At 38.1% G+C, this 12,717-nt stretch overlaps 1 protein-coding gene across 2 annotated transcripts; it reads right to left on the bottom strand.

The window, feature by feature from the left end:
• Positions 1 to 486: 486 nt before the first annotated feature.
• On the bottom strand, positions 487 to 12,302 carry MMP27 (matrix metallopeptidase 27). 2 transcript variants are annotated; one of them, XM_059069908.2, is made up of 10 exons: positions 12,132 to 12,302; positions 11,072 to 11,310; positions 9,827 to 9,975; positions 9,605 to 9,733; positions 5,308 to 5,469; positions 5,012 to 5,132; positions 3,623 to 3,753; positions 2,637 to 2,796; positions 1,970 to 2,073; positions 487 to 1,017 (listed from the first exon to the last, which is right to left on the bottom strand). In XM_059069908.2, the coding sequence occupies exons 1-10, from the start codon at positions 12,228 to 12,230 to the stop codon at positions 776 to 778; spliced, it is 1,536 nt and encodes a 511-aa protein (XP_058925891.1). In that variant the 5' UTR covers positions 12,231 to 12,302; the 3' UTR covers positions 487 to 775. The 2 variants fall into 2 exon arrangements, with proteins under 2 accessions (XP_058925891.1, XP_066894668.1); XM_067038567.1 differs by lacking the exon at positions 9,605 to 9,733 and having other exon boundaries at positions 755 to 1,017; positions 12,132 to 12,276.
• Positions 12,303 to 12,717: the final 415 nt, after the last annotated feature.

Here is a 12,717-nt window from a genome sequence, read left to right as displayed (position 1 = left end):
ATGCCTGGAGTGGGGTTGGGAGGGTTGGAAGGAACACTACTTTCCTACTCCTGCTAGTTTCTTAATTGTTGGGGTATCATATTTAGTGTAACACTTCCTGCATCTCTCTAGGCTCTCAATCCTGTCTATGGGAGGTAGAATAACTTATTTGAATGGTGAATTTGGGAGCAGAAACTAGGCACATGTAGCTCCATCATTGTTTCTTTTTCTTTGGGCTCCATGTAGTCTGTAGGCAGCTCACTTTTTCTTGGGGAGGCATGGTGTTTTCCAGTTCTTCCCATGACTTGTAGGTATAGCTCACTCTAGAATTTGATATTAGGAAGCTTGCTTGTCCACAGATACATTCTCCAATATAAGATTTTCAGTAATAAAGGTGGTATTTTACTCTCCCAACTGTATGTTATTTCTCAGTGGGTTCAGAACATGGGTAGGGATGAGGGATGCAGTTTATCAAGCTTCTCCAACTCCAAAGGTCCAGGCAAAATAGAATGCTAAAGATTGGTTTAATAAATGTCTTCAGTATTTTGTTATTATAACAAACGTCTTACTTCTTCAAGTCTACAAAGCATAAAATATGTTTAAAGTCCAGTGAGAGTTTTGTTTATACATAACTTCCTGTAAAAAGAATCAGGAAGCTCAAAAAGCTGTTTGACTCTTAACTAGATAGATATTTAGAACTAGGACGGGCAACTTGATGTTAAAGAATAGTTCTATTCTCCTTTGAAGCAGAGTTCAGATTAAAAGAACCCTTGAGGTTTATTTTAGGTCTATGAATTTATTGATAACTGTAGTTTTTCAGCACATGAACAATACTGAAAATAAGCAAGTTTAAATTCTTATGATAAAACATCTCCACTCCCCCTGAATGTATATTTTCCTCGCTGATAGTAAAATCAGATGATGAATTTAATGGTTCTCTGCATTGAAACCAAGTATTGGTTTTCATTATTCGGGTAACGTTCTTCGCCTTAGGGTCATATTCAAATTGTCTTGATCTACGGAAGAAATAGAAGAATCCTAAAGAGAGAGAATCATGATTAGTTATCTTGCACCACTATACAATGATTCCACACTTTTAAATTTTATGAATATAGAATAAAATAACTGAACATCATATGGAGAGAAAAGAAATGTGTAACTATATAGATACATTTTATTCTGCTCAGTCACAAGAGAAATATTATTTTTATTTCCCTGACAAAAAAGCCAAGGTATGAAACATGAGTTTCAAGGGCTTACTACCTTTCTAGTCAGACTGTGGTTTATGCCAGAGGTTCTCAAACTAGGTTACAAAAAAGTGTCTCAGAGAGGGGGAGAAAGAGGCACCTGTGAGTATGGCCTTGGTCCCTACATCCTCATTTTCTTAGTGTTGCTCTGACTAATCTGTTTTAGTTTTTGAGGTTACATGTTAGATTTCACTAGAATAACAGATGGTGTTACTCAAAAACATGTTTAGACTCCTGCTTACTGCATGGTCTGGTTTGTTGTCTTTGAAGATATAGTAGCTGAACTGATGCATTAAATTGCCTGAGGTTCTTTTAAAACTATAGATTCCTGGATCTTACCCACAATCCTACTGCCTCAGAAACTCTAAGGAACTTGTAATTTCATAACCCCAAGCTGTGTATATTAAACTATGTAAATTAAGATTGAGAATCACTGTTCACTTCACGTGCTTAGTCATTTTTCACACTTAAGCCTCTTCGCGGGTATCTTTATCAGGTATCTTGGATCAGTGATAGTTAATTTTGGTACTTTTTGCCGTTTTGAAATAGTATGACAGAGAATATAATTCAGAACTTACTATTCAGTTTTTGATAAGGCCCTCAGATTAAAGTTTATTATTATTTACATGTACTCTAGAGTAATAAAATGACATTAAAATGGAAGCATTTAAGATTTCATGCTGTCTTATTTCACAGTCAGCAAAGTCTTCAAGGCATCCTTATAGTCAGGCACTGATGCTTACCTTTATGTTGGAAAGCAGCATCCACTTGGAGACCAATTCCTGGAAAGTATTTTACCACCCTGTGTGGATACCCTTTGTCCATCGTTTCGGTAACTTCATCATACCTGGAGATATGGATTTGAAAGGTTTTCAGGGGATCTTTGTTTTGGAGGGAGAGGGCTTAAATTTTTACTGCCTCCTTGGAGTCAAGCAAGGATGTAGAAAAAAAAAAAGTAGTCCTACTGGAAAAAAAACAAGTTGGATCAATAATAAAATAAAAATGGCAAAGATTATGTTTGGTTAAATCACTTATAATGTCTTGAAAGCAAGGAATTATGAGGGGGAAAAGCCACATAATTTGCCGGATTGATGCTATTCTGGGGAACTGTTAAATCAAAATAAGAGCTCATCCTGGAGTTTCAAAGATTTTGACTAGATATGTTTGTCATTGGCGGTTTGTTTGGCATCACCAGCTTTATGATTTTATCTTTATTTTTTTAACTTGGAGAAAGATCTTTGAACTGATTGAAACATTCTTTTGTTTGGCAAATGCCATCCACCTGAGAGTGCCTTCAAGATAACACTTTAGGAAGACTGTAGGTTAATTTTATTTTTGCCCATGTTAAAGTGAAGTTATCTGGATATTTTTCTCCAGAGTAAAACAAAGGGTCAATTGTCTGTGACTTGCCTCCAGCACCAAATGCCCACAAAGAAGTAGGTTTTTCTTGTGTTTCGATCACAGACAGCTGCATCAATTTTCTTCACACGTCTTGGAAAGCCAAGTATATGGATGGATTTGGGATAATCTGGCAAGACAGCATATCCTCTGATCATCCAGAAGTTTTCATCTAGGAAGAGAGAAAGTGATTATCTTCTGATTTATTTCCTAAAGGGAGAAATAGCTGTCTTAAGAAGTTTGAAAATAATTAGATGCTTAGTTCCTTTCAGGTTCAATGCTTAGAGATTTAGTAATCTTATGTCTCCATTTATTCTTACCGCTTTCTTTAGCTGCTTATATCATTAACATTACACAAATAATATATACCTATAGTTAATAGTGTGCATACCCATGTCAATTGAATTCATTGTATTAATTTTTTCCAACTCTGACAAAACAGTCAAGTATATTTGGACATGTTCTCCTAAATTTCAACACCCAAGTGTTCTCAAAGGCATGTAATCTGGTGAAACCCATATAAAAAGTAGCATTGCTAATTTGAATATTGGATAACAATTGAACCTGAACTTCAAATAAACAATGACTAATTTTTGGTATAATTATATTCAAAAATTTGCAAAGGACATACTTATACTAAAAAATTATTTTGTTCTTTGTCCAAAATTCAAAGCATCTTGTATTTTTATTCACCACATCTAGCAACCCTAGGAAAAAGGGAACATAGACAAGAGATGGGTTACCTTTATTTGTCAGAAAAAAAGACTTTTTAGTTTTTGTTATACAGTTTTCTTTTCTCCTGTGCTGTTGGGATGGTGTTTATCTTTACAAACACTGAGAATCCTTGGATAGTTATTCTTTATGATAGGAACCTAAGGTCAGGGTAGAATCCCTGTCTATTTGGCTCATGCATGAAGATTATATTCCTTGCACTAAAATACCCACTGAACAGTTCAGGCATCCAGAGGGAGAAGAGGAATAATGATGGGTAAAGTTACCTTTAAAAACCAGAATCTTGTCTTTGGGGTTCTCATATGCAGCTTGAATATCAGCTGGCAGAGATGGCCAGAATGAAGAGATTAATTCAAATTCAACATCAGTGATATCATAGTAGATCCTCCATAGATGCCTGGGTTAGACAGAAAACCATACTTTATACACAGTGTATATTATCTATTTCAATGAAAATGATGCAAGCTGACACTTGTCCCTTATCTAATTGGTTGATATTTTCCTCAAACAATTTATAGCATTAATACAAATTTCCTCAGCAGATTTAGGTGATTATGAGTTCAGTTCTACCCTTTGGACTACCAAGGTCAGGACATGACTTTGTGCCCACTCTTTTGGGAACTTAGAGTAGCAAAATACCCAAGGAAATCTCATAAATAGTTCTCAGTGTGCTCAATCACCTCATTTTTGCCAAAGCAGCAATTCCCAACATTCTAAGCCAGTACCAAGCAATCGAAGAAGAATTTTTTGGTGCTGATGTTTGCTAGAATAAAGAAACGTTATTATTGGCATGGCTAAATATTTCCTCAGATTTCCCCTCTGGCTGTAAAGTTCTGAGCCTATGAGGAGGATTTGAAAAGTCCTTAGAGTCCATTTTCCTTCCCATGCTGGCTACCCATCCCTGACAAGTGGTCTCTCAGCCTCGGCTATTAAGAGCATGGTAGTGACAGCATGCCATTACAGTGCTACATAGTTGTGGTTGGCAGGAGTCTGATTTCACATATTCTTTCCTTTTGCCCCTATATCCTTGTCAGATGGTGTATGTCTTGATACTTTGTTCTGAAAATATGGTCATGGTATACATAACTGACACATCATGTTGCAAGTTAAGTGCAGTAAATTATACATAGTGAGAGAAGAGATTTCCTACCACAGCTAACACTGTTGATTCAGCTTCAAGGAAAGGTCTGTTGATGCGTATTTAACAATTGGCTCTCCAGGTAGGAAAAAAAACCTAATTTTTATCATTTGATGATTTCCAGGGTGTAAATACTCCAACCATGGCCAGTTTCAGGCTACCAAAGTGATGCGAACTAGTTTACAAAATTCTTGAAAATTTAACAATTGGATCTTGAAATGGTATAAACCAGCTCCAACACACCACCAGGAGTGATGTGTTATGTTAGCTAAGAAGTCACTGAAAGTAGACTCTGTTTCAATGGCAATTTAAACATTTGCTTAAAAACATTAAAAAATTAATTTATCAAATAAGTGAGAGATATGTGCACAGAATAAAACATTCAAACAATATGGGCAGTTATAAAATGAAAAGTAAAAGCACATATTCACACTACCCCCACAGCTCTCCTATCCCCAAGTCTCTTGAAAATAAAAATCTTCATAGGAAGTTGAGGTGTTTAAGGGAATAGGTTTACCTGCCTTTAAAGAACATTACTTCTCTGCGGAAAGTGGTGATAGCATCAAAAGTGAAATCGGAGTCACAGGCATGGGGTACAGTGGGTCCCTTTGGCTTAGCAGGTGTCTTAGGTGGACTTCCTTTGATGAGAAAAGAAATACCTTAGTGAATTAAGAAGGCATGTAGAAATACCTACAGAAGGATCTTACCCAAGAGAATACTTTCTTCATGATAATATTTCAAGAAGTGATTTTCTCAACTTCCTTCCTGGAAGGCTTTCGATTCAGTTCACATATATTCAGATTTGTTGCTCACCATAGATGGATTGTATTCCATTGATATCGTCCTGAGAAAGTGGGTATTTGCTAGGATCCAGGGAGACATAATTTGGGAACATCAAAGCTGTTTGATCATTGGTGTGAGAGAGCCCCAGTGAATGACCAAATTCATGAGCAGCCACAAGAAACAAACTGAGTCCTTAACAAAAACAGGGAAAACATGAGTACATTAGTCATTCAGAAGGAGAATAATTGCATCTGAGATTAGGAAATAACTGAGGGGAATGAAGAAAAGGCTTGCCAGAGAGCAGATAATTCTTATAACATATTCACCATGATTTATCTGAGAAATATTTCAAGACTGATAATTGGTATTAGTCACATCATGGAGAAATATAACCCAGAGTTAACAGATGGCAGGAAACAGGTGTCTCAGAAATGGATAGTAGTTAAAAAAAAAGAGAGAAAAAAAGAAGGTGCCTGTCCCAGTCTTTGGTTGTTTTTAGGCTGCTGAATGTGATCATGTTTCTCCTACCTATATTATTCAGAGGTTCTCCATTGGCTGTAGGATCAAGTCCAAATACCTAAACACGGCCTTCCATGAACTAGTCCCTGCTTTTTTTCCCAGCCTCATATTTCACTTTCACATTCCATGAGCTAGCCATATTGAATCATTTGTATTTCTCATCTATGCCATGTTCCTTCTAATTTCTGTGTCTCCATATCTCCATCCCTTCTGCCCAACGTATTACTATCTCACCCCCCTTTTTCCCCGCTATCCTACGTATTCTTCAGGAATCCCCCTAGAGCCAACTCCCTCATGAGGCTTCTCTTATCCCCCAGCTCCTATCCAGGCTGACTTAATTGCACCTCTCTCGGCTTCTGTAGACTCAATGCTTAATTCTATCTTTGTAGATAAGTACTGCATTGTCTATTTCTTTCACCAAGCTGTGTACCCTTTCGGTACAGGGACCATGTCTTAATCATCTTTTATCCCTGGTGACTGAGAAACTGCTTAGTGACGGTTGCTGGATATCCAGGTTTTTATGTGGATGATAGAATGGTTAGCTGTGCCTCCTATACAAGACCATAGTACTCTACTTTACCACACCAGAAGTCGTACCATGCACGGTTGGAGTTGCCTTTTTATTTCTCTGTCTTTCCCACAGTCTGTAAGTTTCTAAGTGTATAAAAGACTGTCCTTGGACTTGAAACTAAGCCTATGGACACGAAGGAAAAGGCTGAGCCTTTTGTGATGGAGCTTTGTCCAGTGATGTTTGCACAAAACAAACATGTAATGGCAAAAAATTATTTCATGGACTTTCATGCTTTTCTGCTCTGGCTTTTGCTGCTGCCCCTTGTCTGGCTGGCAATATCACTGCATGTGCTTTTGGACAGGGATGGGACAAGTGACTCTTTAAAAAAGAATAATTCAAACTCAGATCATCTGAATGAAATCCAAACATTTATCGTGGCTTTCAAGACCTTCTATATAGGATTCTAATCTGACTCTTATTCACCATTTTGGCCTTCTGTTCCACCACAATTCTAATACTCGGGTTGGTTGGGTTATTCTATCTAGAACTGTTTACTCCACTTTGCCTTCAGAGTTCCTGCAGAGCCTTCAGGTCTCAGGTTTGGCATCACTTCCTCCCTGACCTCTGTATATGGATTGGAGTTTATCTTACATGCTCCTATTACATTGCCATAGTTCCCTTTATCCCACAGTTGATCATACTAATTTTAATTGCCATTTGATAGAGTGTGTCCTCTAGACTGTAAACCCCTGGAATGCAGGGTCTGTGTCTGGAACACTATTGTATATTCCATTTCTAACACAGAACGTGGATCAGAGTAGATGTTGAGTAAAGGATTGTTGCGTGACTTCATTTATCAAATATTTGTAGAGTATCTCTCATGTGCTGACAATATTAGAGGCTGTATGACACTGTAGAAAAAAAGACAACATTGCTGCCTTCTTGGAGATGTGGCTAAATAGATAAATTGGTACATAATACATCAGTACCTTTGTGAATATTTTTCCTTCTCCTAGAAATCACTCTATCTAATCATCATCATTATCATTAATACTAATAATCACCAACATAATCATCAGTGTCAAACACTTTCCAAATGTTTGCTAAAGGCAGGTGATTTGCAAGGTGTTTTCACCTTTATTACTGATAACGTGTGTCATCTTCCTGCAAGTAAGGTTTGCCAAGCCACAGATCACTGTTCTTCTCCATCCCAGCACTGCATCTGTAGCGGTCTCTGAGGTCTGTTTCAGTTGTTTAGTGCACATGTGTGTGTAGAACGTTTACATTCACATACAGGCTTGACACTGACCTCACTTTGGGAGATTCTCAGGAAAGCCTCTCTATGTGCTCAAATTCCTCTGACATCACCATGCAGTGACTGTCCTCCCCTTAGGAAACAGTGGGATTAGCAGATGACAGTTGTCTATTGCTTTCAAGGAAGTTACACTGAGACTTTTGTGCCCTTTCCATAGAGAGAGCTTACATATACGTAAAGAAGGTAATCATATATTACACATTATTGCCAAATTTTCTATTAAAAAAATCTGATTGGAGGTCACGTATGCTTGAGATTTTATGTTTTTATTAGAGAACAGGAAGGCATTTTCCCTTCTACGTCAGTGAGGTAAGAGTTATATGATTGGACACCCTCCAGGGCCCAAAATTTCAAAGCTGAGGGAATGTAGTAAAGTAGTTAGAAGATAACCTATTTTAGTATTGTTGCCTGGCTATCCACCCAGAACTTGGTGGAGGGCTATATTTATCCTCTGCTTTGCTCAAGCAAGTTTTGCCAACTTGGGGCCCAGATCACATTGGACTTTTTTGTAATCGACCCCACACATTCCCTTTGGCAAGGGGCCTGTTGCAGTATGCATAATAGTAATTTTACTACTAAGTATTGGAATTGATAGGGATAAAGTGACAGTGAAACTTTCATATCTACCTCTAGATATGAAAGTAAATCCTGGCTGACAAAGTGGAGTCATTCTGACTTTGGTGAGCACTAAGATATTTCCTATAACTGTATGATTGGACATATCCATACTGCCTTTAGGCCAAATCCAGAGAAATATTGGGGCATGTCTTAGCAGGAGATACAGACATGGTCCATTCAACTACTCTGTTGTGTGGGTCATGGTGTCACCCTACCTCTTTCATTTTCTTGTCTTTGACGTAACTCACATGGCAGTGGCAGCAACCAATCCCAGACTTCCCCGGTGCCTGAAGTTCAGCCAGCACTGAGTTCTTTACCCTCTTTGTTTCCTAGCTCTTGGAAGAACAATTACATCACATGATCAGACTTAGCAAGGAGTGGCCACACATCATTTTGAGTCACTGGCTTTCAGTTTTGCAGAAACTGTAAATTTGACCCACAGACTGTCTGGAGTTACGTGGTCAGGACTGAATTGTGGCCTCGCGTACCATCCACCAGAGAGACACAGCCTCCACTTTCCTGGGACATGGGAAACCAGATGCCAGACCCAAGATGACTGTAGTCAATGATAGAAAAAAAGAGTGGGTGAACCCAAGAGTCTACTCAACCTGCTCCTTCATTTGAGGCACATATTTTTACTATAGTAAAGTTTTGTTTTTTGTTTGAAAAGTAATAAAATATCTCTTATTTTAGTGCCAGGGAGGCCCATTAAGAGAAATAAAATCAACCCACTTAGTTTGAAGAAATAAGTCAAATATAAAGACAAGGATCTAATACCTTGGCAGACAGGCAAGAGTTAGAAGAGGTTCATGCATATAAACAGACTTCCTATGGCCCATGAACCCACATGACATCCTTCAATCACTAACTTAGAATCACCACCTCCCCAGAGTCTTCTTTCAATCCTCAAGCCAGAGATGACTTCTGCCATGGGTATAACAGGCAGCACAGTCTGCCTTGTATGGTGGTGAGTAGGTCTAGGCCTTATACATCACACAAGATCATGAACCTCTGAAGAGCTGGAACTTTTCGAGTACAACTTTGTGGTCTGTATAACACCTTGCACAGTTCCAGGCACATAGTGGCCCTTCAGGCATTGTGGGTATATGAATGAACATCTGAGTAAGGGAAGAAAGTTCTGATCATAACAGGATTAGCAACTTTATGAAGATGTTGTGTGGATAATGCTCTGAACTGGACAAGCACAATTGTTTGAATAGACATTGGACACTTTCATCAATGTCATCTGGAATATGAAAAATTGTAGGGAAATTGGGAAGTAAAAAGCAACTAGTTACAAAGCTATTCCCTTTAGGAATTTGTATGAATAACAAAATTTTGTTCATAAAGAAAATCGGGCTTACCTGCTCCATCTTTGGTCCAGTTTTCATCCTCATCAAAATGAGTATCTCCACCCAGACCCAGACCAGGAGGAAACGCATGGCCAAGGACTCCCAAGGGGCCATCAAAATAACGAGGACACCAACCATGGACTAAGATACAATTCATGGGGGGAATAAAGATCAGCCTCTTCAAAGCTCCTGGGGTGAAAATAACCATATTGTTTTCTCTGCTGAAAACCTTACCTCGGGTCCTAAAGGCAATCATGATGTCTGCAATCCCTTCGTAAATCTTGGTGAATATTAGTGGAGTAACTTTGCTCCACACTTCTAAACCTTTTTGTATAGCCTCATCCACATCAGCTTGTGGCATATCTGGAGTGTAGTTTACGATTCTTAGGAATTAACAAAAATATATCAATTGGTAGTTATACATGCATGTAAACGCATACTATGGAAAGAAAATAATTTCTATGTCATCAATTATATGCGGCAGTAACTTTTGGTACGGTGCTATTGTTACATTTGTACACTACTTTACTATTTAAATAAGGTACTTTTACATATGCTATATAATTCAATCTTTCATTTGCCCTATTCATCAGGTAGTATTATCACACTTTAACAAATGAGGCTCAAAGAGGTTAAATGACTTCCCTAAGATCACATCTCAAGTGGGAGATCATTAATCTCATGTATGTGTTTGCTGTGTATATGACTGTATTATAAATATCTTTTAAAAAGAATTGAGATTTATTTTCTCAAAAGCTTGTAGAAATCAGTCTTATGCATGTGTCATATATTAAGAGTCTCACTTGAGAGCCACAAAGAGTTTGTTACTCAGGAAAATATCTTCCTTTAGTTTATATTCCCTATCTTGATAAATGTATTTTTATCTCAATCCCTAAGGCTCAGTAAGATGAAGGAAGAACTACCAGAAAGGCTCTTTAGGGCCAGCCAAGAAGGCTCTAGAGCAGTGGTCAAAGTCACTGACTCTATCTCAGGTCACATGTGCACTTCATCTTCTTTCTACCAATAAGCCAGCTCCCTTTCCTTGAGATGTCTGGGGTCCACCTTAGATTTGACGATCTGCCTCACAAAAATCTCTGACACGAACTGGTTGTGCTCCAGGGTCTTCCCATTTTCCTTTGAGCACATTTCATTTGTACCTTTAAGCATCTGCAATCAGAAGGCAGATCCTGGTCCTGAGCTTTTATAGAGGTGGCAGAGGCTAGAGATTAGAGCATATCTGCCAGAGCCAGTCTGCTGAGAAGAGCCGTGTAAAACGGCCTATGATAGATAAGCTTTTGTTTCTCTGTGTTTAAGGTGGTAATAGCAGTGATGCCTATGTCACAAATTTCTTGGGAGGATGGAATAAATAAAATCTATCAAGTGCCGTGCACACAGGAAGTGCTTGGTAAAAAAACTATTATTATTTTGTTCCTTGGAGATTATTTTCATGTTCCTTTAGATTAGGGGCAGAAGCATTACCTGTATGTGAGATTGTATTTCTTCCACCCAGGGAGAGTGTAGCCATACTGACCCACATCAGGCACCCCACACCTGGGTGTCTTCATGATCTCAAGAGTATTTGAGTCCAGTTTTCCAGTCACTGTCAATCCGAAAAATGCCTGCATTTCACGAATTTTGCCATCTATGAGACTTCTGTTCTTGCTTTGAACAAGATGACTCCCTTCTATTTCAAGAGAGTAGAACTGGTTGAGATATGCCTGACCAAAAAGACAAAAAAGGGCACAGACTACAGGAGAGCAGCTCTCCATCTCAGGAGAAAACAAAATTTTCTGAAATCCTTTTTGGCAGTAGGAGGGAAAAAGGAAATAAGTAACAAGGGAAAGGAAGGAGTGAGAGAAGAAAGAAGAGAGGAAGAAAACAAAGAGGAAAGCAAAGAGTCACCCTGTGTTTTCAGTTTTCAAGAACTCATTGAGCTATGTGTGACCAGAACTGGCTAAACCCATACAGCCCATGAGACTCCAAACTTCCACAGAAGAGAAGCAAGCTTCTTCTGTGTGTTAAATTATCTTGTGTCTTACATATTGTTGCTGTTACTTTCATTTTGGTGTTTCCTTGAAACAAATTCTAGAGGAGATGTGATTGTCCATTTTTCAAATGTAAATAATTTCACCAAATATGGCAAATTGGACTGATTTTTAGAGGGAATCTCCAAAACAATGTGTTTTTCATACATATAGGGATAAGTGGCTCCAAAATGTAGTTGGGTTCTCCTGGTTGGTCTTTAAGTGCTTTTATGGAGACCTCCATTCTTGCAGGGCTGACCCTTTCTACTCTCACTATCTCTTCACTTGTAACTATTGCTTAAAGTTGTAGCAAATCCTGCCTGTCCTCCACCTCACCCCTACTCTCCACCCCTCAAACTTCCTTGATGTCCTTAGAGCCAAGGAAAGGAAAAGCAGCTCCTTACAAGAAAGTTCAGGACACTTTGGTAGGAACTAGCTGTCTTTTTAAGTCCCAATATAATCAATAAAGTAAAAGTTTCGTAGATAGTCATTAATAACATTTATTGAGACAGTACCTGAGCCAGTTGCATGTTTTCTTCATTTTCCATCTTTCGGTCTGTGGGAAATGCAGAAGAATATGTTACAAAGACCAAAAATAGAAGAAGGCTCTTCATTCCTCTCTCTCTTCAGTTGAAGCCTCGTTCTGTTTGCATAGAGTTTAGAAAAATGATAGTGAGACGTGGAATGAGTTGGCTTGTATCATCCTTTGATTAAAAACAGAAAAGGACATTTGCCATGGGGTGTGTCATGATATGCTTTTTTTTTTCTTAGGTTTTCATGATTTTGCAATCATGATCTACAATTGTTTGGTAAACACAGTCTGTTCATTATTGAATTCAAAATAATATAAAGTCAGCCTCCAAGTTACTTCCTTGCAAAGTTGAAGGTTTTCCTATCCATAAATTCTTGAAAGTTTATGACATAATTTTCCTTTGAATGAAAGCCAAAAATATTTGTATAAAAAGATAATTTTCTTTGTAAAAAAATTATCTTTTTTTGAAATCACCTGTTATATTTGCAAAATTGTAATTTGTTGCTTCTTCTGAGGAATACAATTTCACCTGTTGTTTTGCTCTTGATACAGATACTTTCTGCATTCTA

Source organism: Kogia breviceps, chromosome 7, assembly GCF_026419965.1.
Source record: "Kogia breviceps isolate mKogBre1 chromosome 7, mKogBre1 haplotype 1, whole genome shotgun sequence".
In the NCBI taxonomy this organism is placed as follows: domain Eukaryota; kingdom Metazoa; phylum Chordata; class Mammalia; order Artiodactyla; family Physeteridae; genus Kogia; species Kogia breviceps.
This window is presented reverse-complemented; position numbering and strand designations above follow the sequence as displayed.